Here is a 27629-nt window from a genome sequence, read left to right on the forward strand (position 1 = left end):
ACATTTTCTTTGGTTACTCCACAGTCTAAGCTGATTCTAGAAAACACATCTACCTGCTTGAACAATCGATGTGAGGGACAGGGAATAAGCAGAAAGCTGAAGAGACAACCAATGTTACTGTATTTATTTTATTAATAAAATTTATATACTGCTTGATAGTTTTAAAAAAATGTGGGATTGATTTTTTTAAAAAGACCCAAACATCATAGAGCTTATTCAACCAACAATTTGTCATGTCTACCAAAATGCCTTTCGCACTCACTCTTCACACGATGGAGAGAAGTGTATCAAAGAAATCCTAATTTACTTTTAATGTGGGATCTCTCCAACCAAGAGTTTGTGTGTCAGTATATGAAACAGTACTGGGTCATTCCCAACAGTTCACAGCTTTAATCTAACCCACTTAGCACTTTAAATATAGCTGACCAAAAGGAAGTTTACAAGTTGTACCAGAGATGTAACAGTTAACTACCTATGGGTTGTTAAAGCAGTCTGTAATTCTCAACAAGCCAATGTGTCAGGAACAGCTCAGTCAGTAGACTATAAAACTCTTAATCTCAGGGTTGTGGCAAAAGATTGGGCATCCTGGGCAAAAAATTATTGCATTATAGGGGGTTGGACTAGACAATTCTTGTGGTCCCTTCCAACTCTACAGTTCTATGAATACCTAATTGTAGGTGTTTGTGATTATGCTTCTTTCTGAATACTTAACGATTTACAATTCACTTTGTTTGATGGAGACTTCACTATAGATATTAATCTTTGCACACTCCTTTATGAAAATAAGCTATCCCTATAATATTAGGTAAAGGTAAAGGGACCACTGACCATTAGATCCAGTCGTGACCGACTCTGGGGTTGCGGCGCTCATCTCGCTTTATTGGCCGAGGGAGCTGGCGTACAGCTTCCGGGTCACGTGGCCAGCATGACTAAGCCGCTTCTGGCGAATCAGAGCAGCGCATGGGAACGCCGTTTACCTTCTCGCCAGAGCGGTACCTATTTATCTACTTGCACTTTGACATGCTTTCGAACTGCTAGGTTGGCAGGAGCAGGGACCGAGCAACGGGAGCTCACCCCGTCACAGGGATTCGAACAGCCGACCTTCTGATCGGCAAGTCCTAGGCTCTGTGGTTTAACCCACAGCGCCACCCGTGTCCCTTATCCCTATAATATTACCCTGCCTGTTTTGTATTTATTGTTTTCTGGACAAAACACAGCATTCACTCATGTTTAATCACTATCATATTTTCTCCCATTGAAAGGAACTTGGTGTATATTTCCCAATTGCAATTTGCACCTGGCATTGATTCATGAAATGCAATGGTGAGAAATCAAGCAATGAGAAAAACGTCCATTTTCATTTCACTACTGTAGGGGGAAAATATGTTTAATATGTCATCAACATTGCAAAACTGGTAATTCACAGATCAGCACCACACTTCCATTTCATAGGAAACAAACTTCATTGCTTTTCAAAGGAAGGTATTTCCAGAACTATTTTTGGTCAAGTTCCATATAGAATAAATTGAACAAATCTAGGCAAAATAATTGTTTGCATGCTGAATGATTTTTTTTTATTTAGAACCAGTTTATAAAAATAAAATACAAAATAATTTGAAAAACAGAACTTAAAACATTTACAAAGCCTTGATATGATACAAATGGGGGAAGGGAAATAAATAACTACACCTTTATGTACAAATGACCATTACAAAGACACTATGTCAGTACCTTATGTTCTTAAACAACTGAGCAAAAATTATAAATAAAAAGACATCCAATTTGAATTTTGGAAACAAGAAGTGGGGAAAGACTGGAATACTTGACGATACTAAGTTACCTCTCCAGAACAACTTTCTACCTAAATTCATCATCATAACTGTTATTCTTGAGATGCTAAATGTTTTCTAGTAAATAGCAAGTGCATTTTTTTCTAATTTTTAAATAATTCATTTTTAAAATATTGTTAAGCAATTTCAGATTAGTTAGAAGTTCAGTGCTTCAGAGGTCACTCCTGGTTTCAAAGCCTTCATTTCCTTCATTTTTGGATTCTGTTGTAAAGTAGTTAGGGGGGAAAACCCAAATATAAAACATGATCAGGCATGAATAGTTCAGTAAGAAAGCAGATGTTTAGGGAGAGAGTTACAGAAACTTACTTTCTGGCCACCAAGGAACAGTATGCAAGAGAGGTTGGAGGACCACCTAGATGCATAATACTGCTCTTATGAAGGATCTGAAGACCTGTGTAAAAAGCCTTTTCAAAAGGCAGCCTGTTATGTATCAAGACAGTGAGTTGTATCTAACATTATTCATACTCAGACGCAGTGAAATTAACAGACCTACAGACCTGTTACTCATGACCATTAATTTCTTTGAGTCTCCTCCAGGTCTGACTAACATTGGATAGAACCTTGTATTAATTTGACTCTGCTATATATATAGATCCAGAGCAGCTGAAACATTTCGTGGTGCAATCCACAATCTATACACTTTTGCACAAAATGTATATTTTGTATATCTAAGGGGGAAAATCATGGCAAACACAATTATCCTCTGCGGCTCATTCTTTTAGTTCCTTTAAAGGCAATAATTTGGTTAATGCCATGGGGAATTATGCCTGCATAAAAATGGACAAAAGTACAACATAGTATGTCTGGCAGAAAACCGAGATAGCAAGATCCAAATGCAGAACAGCAAAAGTCAACGCTTACCAAAGCAAAGATCTTGTGAAAGACCCAAGGAATTAAATTTCTAAATCTACATACACTTAGATGTCAGAAAATCTCTTTCATTGAATGAACACTCAAGGTAAAGCCTACTTAGATGTTGCACTGCTCTCTCTAGTACGAATGACAGATGAACTCTGAACTTTAACCCAAATTCCTAAGCCTATAGAACTATATGAAAATTTTAGATATAATGGAGTGCACCACTGCTCAGAAGTCCCTCTCTGTGTGATGTCCTTGTGACCACTTATTGCAGAAGGAAATAAGTTGTATTCCTTTAAGTTACCTACAAGCAAGCTGAGTTGAGCTCATAAAAGCAAGTTGCTAGTCTAAAGCTGCAGAAGTTCAATTTAAAGATTTTCTAGCACTAGGGGTTTTTGGCCATTATTAACTGTTAATAGACACTGTTACTAGAGACCAAAGCCATTTAAAAGTAATAAAATTATGGAGCTATCACCAAGTTAAAAAACAAGACCAACATACAATACGCTTCTATATATATATATATATATATACACATATACGCACACAGCCTGCTGTGATAATAATTACATAAATGTAGATGATATAGGCAACACACTCGCCTAAGATCCTATGACTAGAATTGTTAATATTCCATCTTACTCAATTTGTTTGTTTTCAGAAAACTATTCTTGTAGGGTTGTGAGGAGAAAAAAAGTTCCTCTGAAATGGAAGGCCAAAATTTGGAGAAAGCTATGTTATATACAAATTCTTGTTCATAAGTACAGGTATCAATCAATTTATCACTAAAAGACATGCACAACAATAAGCATACTACATATCTGGTTTAAGGCCTGTGCCTACTCATTCCACTAACCTGTTTTACTAACAACAGATTTAGTTGGTGGAAAAGCAGACTACACAAGAACAAAAGCAAAAAAGTTGCCTTTCTTATTTCCCTGCTTTTTGTTTTGAGACAAAGGAAGGGGTTAGGCACTACCCTAAAATGTCAGAATGCTCTGGGCAATCCTCAAACAGTTAAGGGGATTAGTTGGGTAAGTCAGCTATTACAGCCATTACAGCCCAATCCTCAAAGGCAGCAGGGACAACATACTGTGGGATGGGGGGTCTTCATTCATTCAGTGAGCCCCCATGTGTTGTCACAGCTCCCAGAATCTTCAGGTGCATAGGAGGAGTCAGTGCTCTGCAGAAATTTCCTCTATGCAACCACGTATGTTTTATACTAATACAGAGAGGAGCAAGCATTGTAGTGGATTCTCTGACCACTTTCCCCTCTTAAATAAATGTTACTTATGAGGAGTCACTACAATAACAACCTGATCTTAGGACAAAAGGAAGCCTTCAGAGGATCCTTCCTCTGTGCAAGGCTGGGCAAAGGAGATCTGTGCCCGCTATCCTGGCGGGTTGGGCTGTCCTTAACTCAAAATGCAGGAAGACCAAGACTACAGGAGACAGTATAGCAGCATAGTGATTTGGGAATCACAGCATATAATTCGGGGGCTCAATGCAACAAGATACACACTATCTTAATTTCCTATTAGCATTAACTGGGAAAATAACACTGTCCTGCATCTTGCAGCATTAAGCCTATAAAAGCAGCAAGGTTATGTTTTCTCTCGGCTCTGCCAATAAACCAGTTGGCCTATTACATTTTTACCATTTTTAATTGGTTTGTTTTGAGGAAATAAAAGAAAATGTGCAAATAATATTTTAGATAAATTGAAGGAATAGATTTTAAATGCAGGCACAGTTACGCTTTCATACTCAAGGAATTTAAGTACATTATTGGCATATATTCATTGTCTTCCTTAAGTTATTAGAATTATTGTCTGTTTTCTGGAATCGGGAGGTGATACAAAAGCATTTCATAGATTTACTACTGTAGATAAATCAGTAAACTTATGTTTACTTCATAAGTAAACTTATGTTTACTTCAGGGAGGAATTGCATTTGGTGGCATTAGAGAACATTAAATTTGTAAATTATAAAAATAAGCAGCCATAGGTAAAATTAGAGCAGGGTTTTGAATATTGGTAATTTCTTTTAATTAGACTTGATGGAGATGATGTTCAGCAAGGTGTAGCAGATAGAACGTTATCAAAAGCAAGAGACTATATCCAAAACATTTCCCACAAATACACGTGTTGTACTGTAGAATTAAAATAAAAGGAAACCTGAATCAAAAAGACAACTGTATTTTCTTGTTACTATTAAAGAATAGCATTAGGGACAGATAATCTCAAAGGCAGGTGTTAAAACCTCTAAATGACCCTTGCCACAGGCAGTACATGAGTATCATAGGAATGCTAGGCTTATTGTTACCCTACAAAGGTGCTACACATAAGTTTCAAACTGCATTCCCTTTCCGTATAGCAAGGCTATATTGTAGCCACAACATGTGTCAGGGATGTGACAAGTGTCCCTCCAACTACTATAGAAGAGTTTGTTGAACAAGGTAAAAATGGAGTTTGCCAGCAATAAACCTCTAATTCTGAGATGTTTCCCATCAATACCATTTAGAAGTGTGATCTACATACCATAATATAGCAGCCTAAAAATGATAACACTACTAAAAACTGTGCAAAAGATGCTGTGATGTTCCTGGAAGCAGTGAAATAAAGTGTATTCAGCACAAAGTGGCAACAGTTTAGAGAATCTGTAGAGTAGGTACTGTATCTATTATATCTGTCACAGCTTTGGGGTGGTATTTTCAACTTAAATTGAGAAGTGCTGCTCAGTTGACAGTAAGGCTTTTGTCATCAGAACAGGAAAGGAAGCAATTTGTAGTGATTCCCCCAATCTGCTGCTGCAGTCCCTTTGCCCTTCCTAAACCTGCTCCAAAGAGTTGGGAAACCCTCCTTATCACCAGCTGATTGACACTGCTGGATACAACCAATGGAGTTTCATTGGCAAAATGATGCTGTTTGTGGGTAAATGTCTGCAGCCTATTCAGAAAATTGTGCAACTATTCCTTACTCTAGCTCAAGCCAATGAGGAAATTAGTTTTATTTGTTCTGATTCAATCCCAGCCATGCTTATTAATTCTTTGCTGCCCTTGATTTACATATTCAAATCTGAAATTTATTATCCAACACAAACTAGATTAAGCAATTCAAATTAATCCCATGACAGCAATCACTTCATTACTGTGTGGCTAGAGTTGTTGTAATCAAAATTCATTCACAATATCTATTTGGTTCACTTCCAGAAGTGGTAAAGGTTATGCAGATTTCTGGGTAAGACATGACATGGAGAAACTAAACCATGGATTAAGACAGAGAAAATGAGTTGGTTAATAGTAAGCCAACATGCTAATTTAAAGCTTCATTAGTAAACTAAAGGGTTTCTAATCACTGTTGGATCAGATGTTTGGCAAAGTGACAACTCCAGAAAATAGTTTTTTCAGTCACTGCATTAAAAAACACACATAGGCAACCTCCTGTGCTTCCCACAATTACCTTCTAGTCTGACCTATATCTCGACTGCATTTGTACAACATGGAAAGAAATACAAATGCATTTCAACACAAAATAGTTTGAACATTAGCATACATATGCCATAAGTAAGAGAAATGTATAACAGCATTTTGACAACATTCTTTTTAAGTCAATGCATAGGATAGGAATTATTTTGTCCCTGACAGCAAAGCATGAAAATACATCTTTGGGATATGCCTCTCCCTACATGCAAGGGGAACTGTTTTTCTAATACTGATGCTCTGGGCATGTTTATAAAGGTTTTCCTCCAGGGCTCTTCTAGAAGCATCATGACCGTGGATTTAGCATAAAATATAAAAACTGAATATTGCAAGCAGTTTAAACAAGTCATAAATAAAGGAATGCATTTTTAAGCTGAACTTTAGAAACCAAATGACATTAAATGCCTCACAAAAATGTAAGAATGAGCATGAAGAATTCATAACTTTGTTGTTTCAAGGCAGGTTATCACAAAGTGATGTACCTCTGTATCAACAAAAATTATTTACCTTCACGATAAATTATTCCCTGGAAGCACTTATGTACCATCTCAAAAGGGGGCATGTCATGTAGACCAGTTTTCCCAAACTGGTGTCCTCCAGAAGTTTGGGATAATTTCCAACAGTCCCAGCCAGCATAACTCGCCATCATGGATGAAGGGAGCCATAGTCCAGACATCTGATGGACACCAGGTTGGGGAAGACTGATGTAGATGTTTCAACTACACTCTATGAGGATAATTTGTTAGCTGAAATTAACTCTATAAAATTTGGTAACATGTGAAGACCAGAACACAGACACTTGGATTGCAGCCTCAGGGAAGGGTTGAGAGTCCCAGCAGCTTCTCATAGACATGGGAGAGGGCAAGAGAAAAGAGCTGACAAGGCAAGGGCAAAGAGAAAATTAATTTTCTTTGCTTGTATCATATTGATCTATTATCATCACTCACTGCCCAGTGTCACAAGGAACAATTTCAACACGAAAGCCTGCTGATGGAAAGATGTGGGGAAAAGATGAAAAATCAAAATCATGAATACACATCTCACTTGGCCATCAGATACATAGCTCCCCTGATTCATTCCATTTCATTCTGAAATTTAAAAGCGAAGCGACAAAGCTGATATTGAACACGGAGTTGCTGAGCAACCACCAACCCTTCAGTCCTGAACTGAGGCATGAAGAATATTCAGCTTTGTGCATGCCAGGAAATGGGAGCAGCAAGGCCAAGGGTATTTAATTCAGGCACGCAACTGAAGGAGTACTGCATTGTCTGTGGTCCATAATGTTACAAATGCAAATGAGAGAGTTAAGGATATAGAAGCATATGTATATATATATATATATTTATATTTATAAATATTTATAATATATAATTTATCATGAGAACATGCAATTATTGGTATAGCACCTATCATACAATATAATACAACATAATAGGTCTTATAAATCATATAGTTTCTCAAGAAACAGCAGGTATGCTCTCCCTACTGCATTCCTCTGTAGTGTTTGAAACCTGAATGAGGCTAAGGTTTCACACTGTGCTACATTACTTATGGGAAACAATATACACATTTAAGAGTAAAAAAATTCCAACACATTCTGACAGAACCAGAGAAATTCAGTGCAGCTTCAATGCAGCATTAGAAATGTGTTAGCTCAGAGAGAAAATATTCCCTTTTCCATCCAAAGATACTATTTTGGCAGCAAACGAAGTTAAATAAAACAAAGTTAAATTAAAAATAATTTATGCTGGCTACAGGCATATGACTATAGCAAGCAGATCAGTAATTTCCAAATTTACCCACACATCCAGTATCCCCTACAACAGGAACCTTTTTGGAGAGCTAGTTGTATCCCTTTTAAAACATCCCTATGTGATCCACCATTGATTTCTAAATCTAGCAAAACAAGTCATTCTTCTAATAGTCATAAAATGATACCCATATAAAGTTTGGGAAAACTAAAAGCCACTGATCTTATTCAGAGGGAATGGAAGACAATCCTTAAACATGAGTTTTCAGTATATTGTTTTCCAAATTATAATGTCCCTAAACACAAGAATATGTCTGAGTAAGGAACTATGTATATTTGTACTGCAGGAAGCTACAGAGGTGCGGGCTTCTACCCAAACCCCCAATAAACATGTATGATTACCTGGTTCAGATTTTGGTAGCAACATCTGCAAATTGGACAGACGTGCTCTTGACATACAATATAGGTTTAGGGATGTTGACATGTGAGAAATAGTGTTGTAGGTTTTACTATGAAGTATTATTTTTCAGATTCTTAAGAAAAGAAAGGAATTGCTGCTTCTTTCTAACCTATTACATATGAAGGCTCTGCAGTGTCCTTTTAGTAGGTGGTGAAAGCTTCATTTTTCTTCCAGATTTAGATTACATTCTCAAGTAAGAAGTTTAAGTGTGTAAACATTTTTGCTCTTCCTCAGTACAGTTACACTGAGAGGAACACTGTAAATAAGGTAGGTAAATGGACTAAACATCTCACCCCAATGGGTAAATTCTGATCAGCTTTAACAGTGGCTCTCCTTTGTACCCTGAGAGACGATTGCACAAACAAATGTTTTAATTATAGGAATGCTCCAGGGTCCAAACTCTTCTGCTTTTCCTTCTTAACTCAGACTGTGAGCATCAATCTCCAGATCCTTCATATATGATATGATGTAAACCTGCCATAACTCCAGAAATTCACACACAGATAAATGATCAAGTTGTCCAAGAATCAGGATCTGAACAGCAGTTAATAGAATGTTACCAATCTGAAAATATAGGTAAATTTACATAAATGTTAAATTACATTGGTTTCAGTGGATTTGTACACATTTACTGCATATAAGAATGTAGCCCACATTAAATATACAGTGGTACAAGATGCTGAGTTTTTCTGTTTTTGCTTTAAAAGGAGGGAAGTAGAAACCAACAAGGAACATGGGCAGTGAGCAACTTGAAAACAGATGTGTGAAGCCCAACACTGATAGAAACTTACAGGAGTATTGCTGTTTCAAATAATGTGCTTTTTAAAAACTCTACAGACACACACAGCTGAGTAGTACCTCAGATGTAATAGTGCCAAGGTGAAATTAATTTCAGGTTTCAGGTTTGATAACTGTGAAAGAGCCTAAAACAGGTCATGCTTTTATATTAAATAAAAAGTAAACTAAAATCTTATTAAAAGCACTCACCTCCAAGACACTGTTCTGTTTCACACATCTTGGACTTTCCAGATGCTCCATCCCTGCCCTCTAGCCTCCCTGATCTGCTTGCTGCATGTTCTTAGGAAATGCCTGGCTGCTCATATACAAAGTGGACCTTATAAATATTTCATCTTAATTTTTGTTTCCTTTGAAAGTCAGGATGAACACTGATTTTTGAAGACTTTTGTTTAAATACACAGTACACAAACACAACATGCATCGGATTAAGGGGCTTTGACACCAGACACAGACTCAGTTCCTATCTGCTAAGTTTACTGGCTGATTTGCTCTTCCCTGTGGGAGACTTAACGTTAGAGGAATGGTGGCAGGAGCCACTAGATCCTTTCAACCCATTCTTGTTAGACTTGTTGTAGCAGTGCTCTTGTTGGCAGGATCTCCTGGAAGATGAAGAGCCTGAAAGACTGGGAGGCGATTTACTCCTTCCAAGATGTGGGGATGAGCTCCTCTGCTCATGGTGAGGACGCCCACCCCGGGATGGTGAGGAGCTGGTAGTACGAGGCAAAGAAGAGCTCCTAGGGGAGGCACTGGGACTGCGTCTGGGGACGACTGGGCTTTTGGGTGGTGTTTTGGGGCTATGTGGAGACCCTGGACTCTTACACTGAGAAGAGCTTCGTGGTTTCTGAGATCCATTCTGAAGAATTTGAGCCAGGCGAGAGATCAGGTCTGAATCAGAGCTGCTACTTCCTAGTACTTTGTACCTGCGCAACCTTCAAGAGAAAGAGAAGTTGATTAGTACCATTTCCTCCTTCTCCAGTGCCATGAGAAGGTCTAGGTAGGCTCATACTCTTTGATCTAAGAACAGAGGCACTTCTCTGTGTGCCCCTCTAGCAAAAGTCCAAAGGGTGGAGTTATTTTCAGCGGCAGTTCCCCATCCATAGAATGTTCTTTGCAGGGAAGCTCAGCTGGCCCTGGCATGAACAACCTTCTGCTGCCAGGTGAAATCCTCTCTTCCCACGTATTTAAGCATTAATATCACTGTGGTTCCTGTGGAAATTTTAGCTATGTATTTCTTGGAGATCGTGCTTATGTTGTGTATGGGATGGAGTGATCTGATTAATTATAATTAGTAGATGGTCACTTTTAATGCTGTTGCTGTTTTAAATGTTGTATTGGTATGGATTTTTATTCTTATAGGTCACTTTGAGGTACTTTTGTGGAAAGCAATGAATGCATTAACTCTACAATAACTACTACTACAATGTGGCATCTTCACTACTTATTTCCAGGCCTGGCCTAATGTGCTACTGTAAAAGGACCAAGGCAAATCAAGAATTGCCTTATCCCACAGGAAGCTGTCCAAGTCCTGAAATCAACCTGAGGTCCCACTCTCTGTTCCATCATTGAGATGGGATGGGTGGATACAAGGAATATAGCTTTTTTAGTGATAACACCAAAGAGGAAAGACCTCCCTCATGTGATCCAGCAGGCTCCCTCTCTTCTTGCATCCAGGCAAAAACTCATTTAACAAGCACGAGAAACTGAACCTTTGGTGCCATCAGCCCAGTCCTGTGGAATACTCTGCAAATAGAGTATTCAATTCAGCAGGCAGCTTCTGCGCCAACTTTTAAATGCCTCCTGAAACTATTCCACAAGGCCTATGTGGGCGATTAAGAATACCTCCTTCCACAATGGTTAACTGATGTATGCTTTTAGTTTTTAACTTTTTATGGTTTTTATTTCATAGTTTTTAAGTTTTATTGCTGTAAACTGATTTGATTTTTTAAAATGACATAGCAGTAAATAAATAAATTGAATAAATGATACATAGGAATAAGTATACTGCATGCATTCACTGTAAAATGCATCCTAAAAGTAACTTGTAAACTTCAGTAAGTGTGGCTACAAAGCCTATAAGAATGCAATCTGTATTCAGAAGCTGTACAAGTGCTGCACAGGACCATCAGGAGGTCTTGGCTATTGTTCCTCGCTGATAATTTTTTTGTGACTTGAAGGCAGCATGTTACAATTTCCTGCAGTACAAAACCCTGTTTAACGAGAATCCATAGCAGGACAAGAGGAAAAAGAGAGAGAGTGTAGCGCAAAAAGCAAGAGCTGTCTCATACCGTCTTCAAAGTCTCTGAAAAGCCATGATTCTCAGCCATAGTCTGCATTACCTTGTAAACACCACCTAGGAAAAGCTTTTGCTTGAAAGAAAAACTACAAATAAAAAATATTTTGTTTCCGCTTACATTCTGCTATTGTGTCCTTTAAATACTTAATAGTCAAAGGTCCAGCTTTAAGAAAAAGCATATGATCAGTTGTTGGTTGAGTGGTTGGTTGGTTTTGGGGTAAATCAGACAAGGAAGGGTAACAGAAAAGGTCTTTTCTTAATGGCATTACCCAAAGATACATGACAAGGAGTGGTTTATATTAAGAGTCATAGCTTGATTTTCTTACTATCATATCCAGCTCACTTGGTGTGTACTCTTAGGTCTTTATAGGCAATCCAGGTTCACTTAAATCTAGAAGCAAAATGTTTTAGAAACCTAGTGTTTTAAATTAATATTGTATACAAATGTTGTTAATGTTCTTATTCAGGTAATTTTTTTCTGAATTTTGAAAGAGAAAAATATTCTGTATGTGTGTATGCACATAAGCTTGATTGCAGATATTTGTGGGTGGGTGGGGGAGAGTACTTAGTGCAATTTGCATGGTATCATGCAAAGCCTTCCCAAAACTGCTCAAATCTGCTTCAAAAGTGTAGCTGTTTTTACTTACCTGGCTTCTACTCCAGGCCTTGTTGGTGGTCTTCCTGGTGGTGGACGAGGAAAAAACTGAGCTGAATTTGAACTGCTAACGTGATCTGTGGGAGTCCAAGATACGGGTCTTGGGATTTTGCTCTTTCTGGACTGAGGATTGCTTGGTGACAAAAAACTCTCCTCTACTTGGCTGTGCAAATGAGTGTCCAGTGTCAGTTTTGAAAAGGAGGACAACACATCTTCAGGAAGTGGTAATGGACCAGCAACTACTTTTTCTTTCAGTGACTTGTCAGAGGCACTTGAGAGGTCACCAAGGAAAGATTTGAGCTGTCTCTTTTCTACAAGTAATCTAACCAAGTCTGTCTGATGAGCCTTTTTTAGAAGCAGCTTCTCCTTTGCTGAAACAGGAGACGATTCTGATGAGGAGTCTACCTCTTGTGCTAAAACTGGAATGCGACTCTGTCTAGCCACAAATGCAGATCTAACTAACTCCTTCTTGGATGGATTAGAACTCTCATTCTCTGAACTGGAGTGCAGCAATTCTCCATTTCTCTGGACATTTTGCTCTTCTTTCCCCTCTTGGTTCAAAAAGGTGGCAAGGTTTACCTGTTGGCATTGCAATTCTTCAGCATGATCAATATCCCCATCATCATGGAAACCATTTTCTTGCACTGGTGCTACTTGGTTTTCCTGTTTTTGAGCAAATGGGTCAGTACTTCTTGATAAAGAAACATCTGATGTTTCGGCTGCTGACTGCTTCTGTAACTCCTGTTTTGCATCCTGATTTGGCAAGGAGGAGGAAGGAATTGGCCTCAGTTCTTCAGGTTCTGTAACAGCCAGAGGACCATCCAATACAGATTCAGTGTTTCCTTGAGCAGTTGAACATGGTCCTTCAATCTGTAGTTCAATATCATTTTCATAAGCCACAGGAAGCTGATTCTCTTCCACTTTTTCGAAGAGATTTTCTCCTTGTCTCTTCATGTATTGTTCAAGTAGGTCTGTTTGGCTATGATCTTGGATTCCAACACATTCTTCAATACACTCATCCTTTCCAATTGCCTCTAGGTTGTGGTCTAACTTGTGTACTACATCTGTTCTACTGCCACTAAGAGTTAGTGCATCGTTTGCCGCTGCCAAGCCAACCAAGTTCTCCTTAGGAGAGGAAAGTTCAACAGTATGTTCCAAAAGCCGAGGATCCCGGTCCTTCTTCTCTAGTTGCTGGCCAAAATGAAAACTCTCAGAAGCAGACTGTGTGGATGCCATTGATGGTCTGGGTATTGTAACCTATACAGAAAACAGGAAGAAAGAAATGATATTACAGAAAAGATTTTTATTGGCTTTGAAATTACATATTGCCATATCATATTTTCAGGTTCAAAAAGACAAGTAATAGATAACACAGCCCTATATTTTTGTATCTCTGTGTTGGGCCAACTGGTGCAATCTCTACTGGGAAAAAACTGGAAGACAACAGGAAAATTTTAAGCTAGGTTGTAAATTAGGGTTAACATGGCAATTCAATGTATGTTTGTGTGTGGTAACATTAACAGTCCTCATCAAAATCACTAATCTCCTCACTGCCAGTTCTACAGCTCTCTGCTCCGTCCTCATCCAACTCAATCTTTATGTGGTGTTTGATACAGCTGACCCCCTATGACTCTGTTCATAGATGGTTGTCCTTATCCTGGCTGGATCACTCTTTCAGTATTTCCACAGAAATATGGTCCTCTTCCGCCTTCCCACTGTTTTGTGGAGTTCTTCAGGGTTCCATTCTTGGTTCCTTGCTATTCTCTCTCTGCATTTTTTTTCTCCTGAGTAACTTCATCAAAATCTGTATCTCTCATTACCACATAGAGAACGATGGCACTCAATGATACCTTTCTACTCCAGAACGTTTGCCTCAGCTAATCCTGCATTTCCACTTGCCTCTCTGATATTTATCTAGAGGTCTCACCATCCTCTCAATTTCAGTATCTCGGTGACTGACCTATTCATCCTTACTCTATAGTAATTAACATTATCATCCACATTGTTGACCGGGGTGGGTGGGGAGGATTAGAATGATATTCAGCTAAGTTTTATTCAGAGTAGACCCACTGAAATTAATAAACCTAACTTAAGACATGTTCATTAATTTCACTGGGTATACTCTGAATAAGTCTTATTTGAATAGTACTCATGGTTTTTAATTCTTTCCTTGCTAGCACGTAGGTTCTTCATTGGAAAATCATGCTATTTCCTAAACTACACAGCAAAAATAAATATTTACATTTGTAACTGCTGAAGGTGACTAAGGTTGCATGCTTATGAGTTAAGAAATGAAGCTAAACAAAATGTAGCTACACTTCTCACATAGTAGGGCTGGTGGTTAGCTAGAAATATTAAGTCTTCTGTCTTTGAGAATGACAAGGCATTCAGGAAAATAAATCAGCAACACAGAGATATAGGACCAAACAGAAAGAGGTGACAGAGAACAGATTTGGAAGCCATCATCATATGGGTATTAGCTGACACTATGAAAATGATAACAATCAAAAATTTAATTTCTGGCTTTTTACCATCTCCCATTTAAGTTATAGGCTTGTTATGAAAAGAGATTTTTTAGAAACTGACATTTCTACTTTTAATCATGCAGTAGCTCACATGGCTGAAGAAACGCTCATTGAAAAAATAGCTCACTGTCTCCCTCTGGTGGGCAAAGACTAAGTGATATTATTTAAAGTAGGAAAGATAGCAATGATTTGAAACAATGGTTTTTTTAATAAGAATAAAAATTAGGTCAAAACTATGATACCTAGTCAATACTTAAAAGACGCCTTCTCATTATCGTTAGAGATTCTTTTTAAAGGGCATTATGGTAATAAAACAGTTTAGAGCAGCCAGAACTGCTGGTTAGCCTTGCTATAGTATAAGAAATCGGTGGGCCTTCCTCCCTACTCCAGCAACTGGAAAACTCTGCACTAAGCAACCAATTTCAAGGAGCCATTTGTTCATGCTCAGGCTAAGCAAGGTAACAGAACAAAGGTCCTTCTTGCTGTAACAGAGAGACAAAAGCTTTTCTTTTCCATCCCCCTAATTCCATTATCACCTACTGAAGGGTTCTTGGGTTTTGAGGCTGAACAAATCAAATTCTGCCCCCCCCCCCCGCAATAATGAAATGCCTATGAAGTTAATGCCCAGTATTGTAGTACTGAACTTATTTATTTCATAAAATTTATACACTGCTTGATTGTAAAAAGCCTCAAAAAGGCTTACAAAAAGATAAAAAAAATGAAATCAAGAAAAAAAATACAACCATACTTTAAAACATACAAAAGTTAAAAGACTAAAACAGATTAAACTTTGGGATTTAATCACTGGTCCTTTTTATTTGAAGTATGAAAGTTGTAGAGTTAAATGTACCGTATTTTTCGCTCTATAACACGCACCAGACCATAACACGCACATAGTTTTTAGAGGAGGAAAACAAGAAAAAAAATATTCTAAACAAAATAGTGGATATATGATTTTTGTGGTTCATGCTGTGGCCACAGACATGTGATCTGACAGTGAGTTTGGAGTAGCCCAGTGCAAAAATCCTGAGGATCCATGTGGATCCATGCTTTGTAACCACGGAGGAGGGAAGGAAGGGGAACCATGGATCCTCTGCTCATGACTGCAGCAGATCCCTCCTGCCACCCGCAGGCATTCGCTCCATAACACGCACAGACATTTCCCCTTACTTTCTAGGAGGAAAAAAGTGAGTGTTATGGTGCAAAAAAATACGGTATTCTTACAGTACAATCATTTTCAAGGTTATGGAAGTTACACCTCCACAGCTAAAGTCTTTTATATTTAATTTATATTTTGTCTTCTTCGTTGGTGCTTTCTTTCCCTAATTCCTTCCATTTTTCCACATGTCTGTTTATATTGTAAGCCTGCAGATGGAGTTTCCTCACTGTCAGTTTTGTTTTATGCTGTATATTGTTGTTGTTGTTGTTGTTGTTGTTGTTGTTGTTATATATACACCCCAGATATCAAAAGCTAGGTAGAGAGGTGTGTCTTCAGCATTCACCAAAAGCCATGTAATGAAGATGCCAGATGCATCTCTATGAGGAGCTAGTCAGTAATCTGGTTACCCTATTTTGAATTAATTGAAGTACCTAAGTCATCGTTAAGGTCAGCCCAACATAGTGCGCATTGCAATAATCTAATCTGCAAGATACCACAACATGACCAAGTCATTTATGTCCAAAATGAGCTGTAGCTCGTGAACCAACCAGAGCTGGAAAAAGGCAAAATTCCTTGTCACCAAAGCCATTTGAGCCTCCACTGACAGTGCTTAACCCAGGAGCACCTCAAGCTGCAGACCTGCTCCTTCTAGGGAAGTGCAACCCTGTCCAGGACAGGTGGTCTCCCCCAAGCCCAGATGTGGTAACTCAGGATACATAACATCTCTGCCTTTTCAAGATTCAGATTCAGTTTATTGGGTCAACATTTGGCCCATCACCACCTCCTAGCACTGGTCTAACACTTCAACTGCCTCTCCTGATTTAGATGGTACAGAAAGACAGAGTGGGGTGTCATTTGTGTATTGATAGCACTTCATTCCGAATCCCCTGGTGACAGCTCCCAGAGGCTTCATATATATGTTTAATACCAAGGGGGACAAGATGGAACCATGTGAGAACAACTCCCATGGTGCTGAAGAGAAGCCTCTCATAGCTACATTTGGGAAACAACCCTAGGAGTATGAGCAAAACCTCTGAAACAGAGTGCCCCCCCACACTTCCCTGAGACATTCCAGAATACCACGGTCAATAGTACTGAAAGCCACTGAGAGATCAAAGACAACGAACAGGGTCACACTCCCCCCCATCTCTCTCCTGCAACATGTCATCCACCAGGGCTACCAAAGGCTGCTTCAGTACCATGACCAGGCCTGAAGCCAGCCAGGAATGGATCCAAGCAACCAGTTTTCTCCAAACTCGTCTGATGCGGGACCACCACCACCTTTTTGAGTACCTTGCCCAAAAGGGAATATTCATCACTGGTAGTATACAGTGCCTTGACCTTTTGGAAACTGCAATTTATTGCCTCTACATAAACAGAAGGACTGCTGTTCATGGAGGAAACTGGAAACTAATGGAGGCTCCCCAATGAAGTTTGGGGGCAATAAGGTGGCATTATTCATCCCCCCTTCGGAACAACTGGTCTAATGTATTCCTTAGCTTTTCATTTAGTGAAAAACTAAATGTTCTTTCCTATTTTTATCTTGCCAGAAATTTATCTGATACAATGTTTGCCATTTGTTAGACATATACTGTATTAGAAAAGTAAAACTGCATTCTAGCTCAGGACACAAAATATGATACACAGTACTATTCTAGTTGAGCTTCTAAAATACATTATCTTTCTAAAAGCAGATCATATATATCCATGCTTTCTTCCATTAAATTCAAGGCTATCTCTTATACAGGAATTAACCAGACTAAGACTTGCTCAGCTTTAGAAAGACTGCAGCAACATGTGTATTAAGACAATGATGGGATCCTGATTTTGATTATAGTCTTCCCAGTAGCAATAATATTAAACCCTATTGAAGTTTCAGGATTAAAAAAATTCAGAAACCAAGTAACAAACTAAAAGTATCCAAGTTCAATATATACAAGTAAATCTACACGCTGCAGCACAGAATGCAGTGATGATTTAATCCAGTGGCAGAACATGACAATTGAAACAAATATTATTTTGTATATAAAGCAAAATGAAGAGCTCTGTTGGAATGTCCTATACGCACAGCAGTATTTTGGTGGGATGGATTAAAATGAGAGGTTAAAACCACACTGTTTAATAGTCATTTCATGTATAAGTTCCTCAGCTGCTATTAACAATTCTAAGTGCTATTATTATTTTGAACACTAGTATTTTTGCCTGGAAAGAAAAATATTAGATTCTCAGTGTTTTCTATATTACTTTCCCCTCTGCTACATACTCCTACCATTCATTTTAGTGCCCTGGACAATACACTTTAGCTTCCCATTCGTTGTGGAAATACCTAACAATTTTGTTAGTTCTATCAATTGGGACATAAGACTCAAACACAAGAGTCAATATTTTTTTCCAGCCGGTAGGCTAGGTCCTGACCTCCCACACATCCCACGATGCACTTTGACAGCAAGTGTTGCATTGTCTGTTTGCACACATGGTTTGGATTCGAACCATGCCTGCAAATGGTCAGTTTTCCTCTGCAGACTAGCAAAGCTCTATGCAAAGCTAGTCTACAGAGGAAAATAATTTGTTTGCAGACACAAGCAGAACCCAAACCACAGTGACAGATAGGAAACTTCAAAAGGGCTCGCTGTCAGTAGAGTTAGTGAGCCCCACTTTCCAAGGGACAATCAAGAGTGCACTTTAAGCATCCAATTATTTCTTTTTGGCCTCATCTTTACCTAATTTACCCCAATGTCATATATGTTGTCAGGTGTGGGATAGGTAGGTGTGGTTTGCAGGAAATGGCCTTGTGAACCGAATTAGGATCTTTGTTGGGCCTAATTTGACCACAGGCTACAAGTTCCCTATGCTTTCTCTCTCTCTCTCTCTCTCTCTCTCTCTCTCTCTCTCACACACACACACACACACACACACACTTACTTTAGTATATTCATTTAAAAAAATGTTCAAGTCACCTGTGCTTCCTGGCTGTTATCTACTGACAGTGCTTTAACCTAAGGTTAAAACTACAGAGGTTCTCATTCATCGTTTCTTAAAATTAAGAAATTTCATTTTCTGCATAGTAAATCAGCTTAATGGACTTTTCCTGCTCTAGCCTCTGCATATTAAGTAATGCTTTTGTCTGAAGTTTACATTTCTTAAGTTATTATTTTTATTTCTCAAGACCAGTGTTTTCAAAAGATAAGTATTTATACATAAGTCTACATTTGAGCAATGCAAAGTAGCTGGGAACCCATAAAACATGGCAAATGACTGACACAGTGTAGTTGCTTAGATGAAGATGCATTCACCTGCTGAAGTTGTGCTTTTGAGATGCGAATGACAGGGGGGAACTTGTTTCCACTGGGAATGACAGGAAGTTGCCTACGGGCAGCTGACCAGGAAGAGGAAGAGTGGCTATCTCCTGATTGACTCCTTGGAAAGCCAGCCTCTTTCACAGGGTCCGGGTGGGTGGTGAGGTGGGTTATAGGGCTCAGGGTACGGAGGATGGGACTTGAAATTCTTGGGATGGAGAAATGCAGCATGTGAAGTGAGTTGAGCTGTGAGAACATGGCAAGGAAAAAAGAAAATGCTTCAAATACATAAAGATCACTTTATTTCAGTCTGCTCTCTGTAGCTTTGAACTTTGTTTCCTCCAGTAGCCAATATTACAAAGAGTAAATACTGGCAGCCACATGATGCTGATTAGAACAGACAGAGACAGGGCTATACTGTTGAGAAAGGTTAAGAGTTTCAAAGTAAGCAAAAGTGATGAAGAACTGAATAGACAGTGGGCTGTGAAGAACCAGAGAACTGAAAACAACTGTTTACACCTGGTGGGTGGGTTAATATTTTTCAAAATACTTCAGTATCTACAATCAACAGTTACTGGCCTCTGGTAATAAAAATAGAATTCAATAAAAGTTAAATTATATCAGGTAATTATTCAAACTAGGTGCATTCCTCATGTTTTTTATATTTCAAAAGTGGGTTTTGGAACTGAACAAGCCACTTTTTTCTTCGATAAAGCAACAACATTATTTATAGTAAGGGTAAAGGGACCCCTGACCATTAGGTCCAGTCGTGACCGACTCTGGGGTTGCAGCGCTCATCTCGCTTTACTTTATTTATATTACGTCATTGCAAAACCTTAGTCCAGTGGTACCTCGAGTTACAAACGCCTCAGGTTACAAATGCTTCAGGTTACAAACTCCGCTAACCTGGAAGAGTTACCTCGAGTTGAGAACTTTGCCCCAGGATTAGAATGGAAATCGTGTGCTGGCACAGCAGCAGCAAGAGGCCCCATTAGTGAATGCACGCCTCTAGTTAAGAACAGTTTCAGGCTAAAAACGGACCTCCGGAACAAATTAAGTTTGTAACTAGAGGTACCATTGTATTTTCGATAATTCTCAAACATATCCTCATTCTTGTGCTTTCTTAGCATGTATCTTAATTAAATCAAAATTGAGAGTTGTGGACGTTATTGAAATACATGCTAAACCCTGAAAAATTGCTTCTACAAAGTGCAATTAACTATCATACTCTTCTTAAATTGACTGCAAGCAGGATATTATCTCTATGCAGTATTTTGATTAAGCTTCAGATCTCATGCTTTCAGTTAAAGATTTCTCACAGTGTCTGAATACAACAGAGATGAGCTACAGCTATTAACAGTTCACTTACTGGAGTAAGAGCCCCTTCTGCTTGGGCCTCCATTAGGCTTGTGGGTGTGACTGCAAGAAGATGACCAGCAGTTCCAACTGGGAGTTCTAGTTGATCTGTAAACTGTTCAGAAGCGGCTGTACCATGACACTCAATATCTAGATCCAATGCTGCTCCCATAGCTGTATTCTTGGTATGAGCTCTAAGCTTATCTTCTTGTGGGGGCTCTTCAAGGACTTGAAGCACCTCAGGCTCCTCATCAGAGGGGCTTCCAGTTGTTTTATGCCCTAAAACTCCATTAGTCCTGAAATCCTGCAAGTCTCTGTCTTTATCCACTATCACCCATTCCTTGGAGTCAACCTCCTGCTGGCAGGAACTCAAATTGACTGCCACATATCCATTGCTGACAACACCATCACCCTGTTCTGGAGAGCTGCCAGAAATGGGCTTGGAAGCTTCAGGTAGGTATTCTTCATCATAGTGCCAAACATGCTCATGACTGGAAGCAACTGGAGGCATGGGTGGTTTTTGAAAAGCTGCAACAGCAGATTCTTTGCCAGGATTCAACTCTCTTTTCTTCTTCTCCATGCTTGGGAATGTTGAGAGAAATTAAGGAAACATGATCAAGCAAATTAGGATTGTGTAAACCATGTTAAGTGAAAAATAACAGGATACTATCTAATGTAGACAAATTAGGCCATTTGTTATCAATATCATTACATTTCTATTTCTAGTAGATGTTCTGGGGTAGCTCCTGTGGCATCCTCTAGATGTTCTTGGACTACAACTCTCATCAACACTTAGCATGTCAAATGGCCAGGAATTATGAGAGCTATAGTGCAAGAACATCTGGAGGGCACCATGTTGGCTACCCCTGTTCTAATCATTTAGAACTGGATTTCTCAAATTATATTATGAATTACTGGCTCCCCATTCCCAAAACCTGACTTTATTTTCCCTGCATTTGTAGGGTCAATCATATGGCATGAGTAACAGTGAAATCTGTGCCAAATAACTAATCAATTAAAGATGACTCACTATAAGCAAAGCAACCGCTAAGAAAGCTTAGCAAAACAAAAGCCATTACATACCAGACTTCCAGAAATTTATCTGTATCTGGCTTGGACTCCAAGGTCAGACGTTTCTCTAGTTCAAAACTGTGAATTGATCGTAGCTTCCGCACCAGAGGAACATCCCGATCTAGCTGTGTGGTCTCTGAGCGGACTCTAATTGGAGAACCAAGGCTTGGTGCATTAAGCATGCCATTAATTGGTCCATGGCTGTTTTCCTCTTCTGTAGCAGTCTGTGATTAAAAACACCATAAGAGAACTATAAAATATCAGGTAAAAGACACAAAATGTAACATTTAGTTGTTGGCATCCCGGCTTTTCATTCTGTCAAAACACTTTCAGTTCTTCTATTTGATAGGCTTGCAATGCTAAATGTAGTCAGAACTGCAGCAGAAAGATCGCTGCTCAACTTCATTTACCACCAGAACTAACTAATTTCCACATGAACTTTCAATTTTGCTTGTGGCTAATATGCAGTCTTCTGTAAATGTGCTTTTGAAATTGTTTGTGGACTTTAACTCCAAATCAGTATCCATATCAAAAAGCAGCCCTATATACTACCTAACATCCAGGGTTTAGATACTAATGAACATAGAAAACTGCCTTATTTCAAATTACCGTATTTTTCGCACCATAGGGCGCACCGGACCATAGGGCGCACCCAGTTTTTAGGGGGGGAAATCAAGGAAAAAAATATTTTTCCCCCCCAGCCCCAAAGAGCAGCGTACAGGCTGCACATAACCTCTCCCTGCCAGTGGGGTTGCGCGCAGCTATGGAAGAAGGCAAGGCAGCAAGCGGGATGGATCCCGCTCGCTGTTTTGGCTTCCCCTTTAGCCCCGTGCAGCCTCTCCTTGCAGGGAGAGGCTGCGTGGGGCTAAAGAAGCCATAGCCCCGTGCAGCCTCTCCTTGCGGAGGGGTTGCGCGCAGCTATGGAAGAAGGCAAGGCAGCAAGCGGGATGGATCCCGCTCGCTGTTTTGCCTTCCCCTTTAGCCCCATGCAGCCTCTCTTTGCCGGGAGAGGCTGCGTGGGGCTAAAGAAGCCATAGCCCCGTGCAGCCTCTCCTTGCGGAGGGGTTGCGCGCAGCTATGGAAGAAGGCAAGGCAGCGAGCGGGATGGATCCCGCTCGCTGTTTTGCCTTCCCCTTTAGCCCCGTGCAGCCTCTCCTTGCAGGGAGAGGCTGCGTGGGGCTAAAGAAGCCATAGCCCCGTGCAGCCTCTCCTTGCGGAGGGGTTGCGCGCAGCTATGGAAGAAGGCAAGGCAGCAAGCGGGATGGATCCCGCTCGCTGTTTTGCCTTCCCCTTTAGCCCCATGCAGCCTCTCCTTGCCGGGAGAGGCTGCGTGGGGCTAAAGAAGCCATAGCCCCGTGCAGCCTCTCCTTGCAGGGAGAGGCTGCGTGGGGCTAAAGAAGAAGGCAAGGCAGCAAGCGGGATGGATCCCGCTCACTGTTTTGCCTTCCCCTTTAGCCCCATGCAGCCTCTCCTTGCCGGGAGAGGCTGCGTGGGGCTAAAGAAGCCATAGCCCCGAGCAGCCTCTCCTTGTGGAGGGGTTGCGCGCAGCTATGGAAGAAGGCAAGGCAGCAAGCGGGATGGATCCCGCTCGCTGTTTTGCCTTCCCCTTTAGCCCCATGCAGCCTCTCTTTGCCGGGAGAGGCTGCGTGGGGCTAAAGAAGCCATAGCCCCGTGCAGCCTCTCCTTGCGGAGGGGTTGCGCGCAGCTATGGAAGAAGGCAAGGCAGCGAGCGGGATGGATCCCGCTCGCTGTTTTGCCTTCCCCTTTAGCCCCGTGCAGCCTCTCCTTGCAGGGAGAGGCTGCGTGGGGCTAAAGAAGCCATAGCCCCGTGCAGCCTCTCCTTGCGGAGGGGTTGCGCGCAGCTATGGAAGAAGGCAAGGCAGCAAGCGGGATGGATCCCGCTCGCTGTTTTGCCTTCCCCTTTAGCCCCACGCAGCCTCTCTTTGCCGGGAGAGGCTGCGTGGGGCTAAAGAAGCCATAGCCCCGTGCAGCCTCTCCTTGCGGAGGGGTTGCGCGCAGCTATGGAAGAAGGCAAGGCAGCGAGCGGGATGGATCCCGCTCGCTGTTTTGCCTTCCCCTTTAGCCCCGTGCAGCCTCTCCTTGCAGGGAGAGGCTGCGTGGGGCTAAAGAAGCCATAGCCCCGTGCAGCCTCTCCTTGCGGAGGGGTTGCACGCAGCTATGGAAGAAGGCAAGGCAGCAAGCGGGATGGATCCCGCTCGCTGTTTTGCCTTCCCCTTTAGCCCCATGCAGCCTCTCCTTGCCGGGAGAGGCTGCGTGGGGCTAAAGAAGCCATAGCCCCGTGCAGCCTCTCCTTGCAGGGAGAGGCTGCGTGGGGCTAAAGAAGAAGGCAAGGCAGCAAGCGGGATGGATCCCGCTCGCTGTTTTGCCTTCCCCTTTAGCCCCACGCAGCCTCTCTTTGCCGGGAGAGGCTGCGTGGGGCTAAAGAAGCCATAGCCCCGTGCAGCCTCTCCTTGCGGAGGGGTTGCGCGCAGCTATGGAAGAAGGCAAGGCAGCGAGCGGGATGGATCCCGCTCGCTGTTTTGCCTTCCCCTTTAGCCCCGTGCAGCCTCTCCTTGCAGGGAGAGGCTGCGTGGGGCTAAAGAAGCCATAGCCCCGTGCAGCCTCTCCTTGTGGAGGGGTTGCGCGCAGCTATGGAAGAAGGCAAGGCAGCAAGCGGGATGGATCCCGCTCGCTGTTTTGCCTTCCCCTTTAGCCCCGTGCAGCCTCTCCTTGCCGGGAGAGGCTGCGTGGGGCTAAAGAAGCCATAGCCCCGTGCAGCCTCTCCTTGCGGAGGGGTTGCGCGCAGCTATGGAAGAAGGCAAGACAGCGAGCGGGATCCATCCCGCTCACTGCTTTGGCTTCCCCTTTAGCCCCGTGCAGCCTCTCCTTGCCGGAGGGGTTGCGCGCAGCTATGGAAGCAGGCAAGGCAGCGAGCGGGATCCATCCCGCTCGCTGTTTTGGCTTCCCCTTTAGCCCCGTGCAGCCTCTCCTTGCCGGGAGACGCTGCGCAGGGCTAAAGAAGCCATAGCCCCGTGCAGCCTCTCCCTGCCGGAGGGGTTGCGCGCGGCTATGGCACAAGCCTGCATTCGCTCTATAGGACGCACACACATTTCCTCTCAATTTTTGGAGAGGAAAAACTGCGTCCAATAGAGCGAAAAATACGGTAGACTAAGCTCAATAGCAGCAATCTGAGGTTTCAAGCAGGAGTCTTTCCCAGCCCTATGTGGAAAGACAAGGATTGAAACAGAGGCCCCTAAGTTGCAAACAATATACTCTATTACTGATAGCCCTTTTCAAAAATTAAGTTTTAATGTTTTCTGATTTCACTCACACATAGCTGATCCCACTAGCAAACACAAACATCTAAAGAGCTGTCACAGGGAAGATGGAGCAACCCTGTTTTCTCCTGACAGAGGAGCGGTCTCCCTCGGGAGGTTGTGGACTCTCCTTCATGTGAGGTTTTTAAGCAGAGGTTGGATGGCCATCTGTCATGGATGCTCTAGCTGAGATTCATGCACTGCAGCGAATTGGACAAGATGACCCTTGGGTACCTTCCAACTCTACAGTTCTGTGATTCTATAGGTGCTCTTATACAATTCATTTACAGAGGCCTCTGCTAATGAGGTTTTTCACTAATTCTACCTCCCGTCTGCAGTCCCCCATGCCACCTTCCATGCTGTTCTGAAGGGTTCCCAAAACTCTTCAGAGCAGATTATTTGTGAAGCAGCTGAGGCAGGGGGATGTACCGCTCCTTCCATTAGCAGAGGTGCTCACCAAACTGAAATATGTTCCATCTGTGGAACAACACCTGAACTCTACCCAACATCCCTACCACCACACAGAAGGAACTACATGTCCCATTACTGCTCTAAGAAAGGGCTGTTTTGTCTAAAATAGCAATATTTTGTGCCACCTTAGCTGTGACCAAAGAAGCATCAGGGAGACAGATTGTAATATGCTACAGAAACAAGCAGCCACAGAAGACAAAGCTGAATCTTCAGCTTATTCCTGTGATCAGTGGTCAAAAGGTGAAAACATAAAGTAATGAAAAATGGGGTTAAAAATAGCCTACTTCAAGTATATACTCTGATATATGTCCCAAATGCTGTGCCTGGGCCCACAGTAAAATTGCTCACTGTAATGCCAGCTAGGTGTCCTTAGCAATTTAACAAAAATTAGGAAAGAATTTATAAAGAGAATATATTTTCACAATACTACTATGTAACCTAAGGTGCAGCAATATAAAGAATACAATGCAGTTATGGCCATGCTCAAAAGTTAGCATAGAGCTGGAGTAGATATAGAAAACAACAACAAATTATCAGGAAAAAACAATATCTTCCTTATGAATACTTGCTTAAAAATGGAGAGTTCTGTGATGGGGGAAAAGAACTACCACAATAAGGAAGAGCAAATGTAGGTTTATAAAATTATAAACAAATAAACAATTCTCTCAACACACTGGAACTCTTGAGTCATCAAATGGAAAGCTGTCAGTAGGTTCAGGACAAACAGAAGAAAGCATAATTAACTTATGAAAACCACTGAAACAGGATACAGAGATGTCCACTATCTTATATAGTTCATGCTCTCGTATGGCTTTCAGGAATGAACAACTCTTTATCAAATAGCAGAAAATAAAACCTTAATGTTAAAAGAAATATATCAAATGCTGGGACAAATGACATAGTTGTCCCCAACATACCCAGCTTCTTCATTTCCTGGGACATCTGACTTGCTGATAATATAGTGATTTTATTTGATCCATTAAAGCAAATCTTAAGATATAGAACCAAAAAAGAATTGAATGTTATTGTCTGCTCAATTATAGTACTTACTTTATGGACACCTGCTTTTATCTTATTCCTGTTTGCATCCATTTCCTCCCACACATCCTTTTCCTGAAGATGATGTCCAGGAGACTCTGGTAGCTTTTCTGGAGAGATTCCCATAGGGATACCATTCTCACCATCACTAAGATGTTCATCTGGAAACACATCATCTGTATTCTCTCTCAACATATCTCCTGGTATTGGTGTAGCATTGGCAATTCTATAAAGAAGAAGAAAAATAAAGAAACAGTATTGCAATATGAAAGTTTGACTCAAGGATGCAGTACAGGTTACACCCTCCCTTCTTCCTCTGGATGTTGTTAAGACTATAAGGCAGCACAGCCAATGGTCAGTGATGATGAGAGCTGCAATCCAGCAACATTGTTGTTAAGACTATAAGACAGCATAGCCAATGGTCAGTGATGATGAGAGCTGCAATCCAGCAACATCAGGAGGGCCACAGGTTCCCATCTATGCTCTAAGAGTTTAAACCATGATCCTTAAGGTCTCAGTCCTCATCTAATAAGCTATTGTAAAACAGTGTGTGCGCCATCCTCGGAACTCTTCAGGGTTCAGGCTTTGCATCTTGCAGCAAGTAAGAAGCACCTGGATTGGTCAGATCTCGTATCACACACTGAGATTCTAAACAGAGCTTTACTCTCTACTGGCTGTATACTCTACTTCCTTTCAGCTCAAACCTTAGGGAATCTGAACTCGGAACACTGCCATCAGTTCCGAGACTGAAGGGCAGCTCTATGCTTCTGCATCTTCCCTAGTGCAGCATGCAGGAGCAAAATTAGAATGCTGGTACAGTGGTACCTTGGTTGTCAAACTTAATTCATTCCGGGAGTCCATTCAACTCCTGGAACCGTTCAAAAACCAAGGCGCGGCTTTCGATTGCTTGCAAGAGTTTCCTGCACTCAATCAGAAGTTGTGGAAGCTTCCAAAGACCATTCGAAAGCTGGAACACTTACTTCTGGGTTTTCAGCGTTTGGGAGCCAAAACATATGCATACCAAGGCGTTCTAGAACCAAGGTATGACTGTATTGTGTTATTTTGCCACAATGCTATGAAGTGGGGGGATGTCAGGAGATATGTCATCTACATTAATGGGTTTGTCACATATAACCAACAGAATTAATACAAAGTTTTAAATTTTGTCACTTATTCAACAAAGACCTCTAGGCTGTTCACAAAGTTATCTGGGTAGTAGTACACTCTCCAGGTACTCTCCCAAATGGAAACTGA

The 27629-nt window shown here is 41.2% G+C and overlaps 1 protein-coding gene across 4 annotated transcripts in view; it reads right to left on the reverse strand.

Annotated features, from left to right (window-relative positions):
• Positions 1–1548: 1548 nt before the first annotated feature.
• TTBK2 (tau tubulin kinase 2) overlaps positions 1549–27629 on the reverse strand; it is a 50482-nt gene continuing 24401 nt past the window's right edge. The window contains exons 11-17 of one of the 4 annotated variants that reach the window (XR_013987674.1): positions 26388–26601; positions 21562–21773; positions 20492–21059; positions 19120–19368; positions 12135–13399; positions 9384–10123; positions 1549–8960 (exon numbers count right to left, since the gene is read on the reverse strand). Coding sequence is in view for 3 of the 4 variants with exons in the window: in XM_081010162.1 (XP_080866288.1) it covers positions 9655–10123; positions 12135–13399; positions 19120–19368; positions 20492–21059; positions 21562–21773; positions 26388–26601 (2977 nt within the window). In the remaining variant the exon portion in view is untranslated. Of the gene's footprint in view, positions 8961–9383; positions 10124–12134; positions 13400–19119; positions 19369–20491; positions 21060–21561; positions 21774–26387; positions 26602–27629 lie in introns of those variants that run through there. The other 3 variants (XM_081010164.1, XM_081010162.1, XM_081010163.1) reach the window with 3 other exon arrangements.

This window comes from Podarcis pityusensis, assembly GCF_964106645.2.
Source record: "Podarcis pityusensis genome assembly, chromosome: 1".
NCBI lineage: Eukaryota > Metazoa > Chordata > Lepidosauria > Squamata > Lacertidae > Podarcis > Podarcis pityusensis.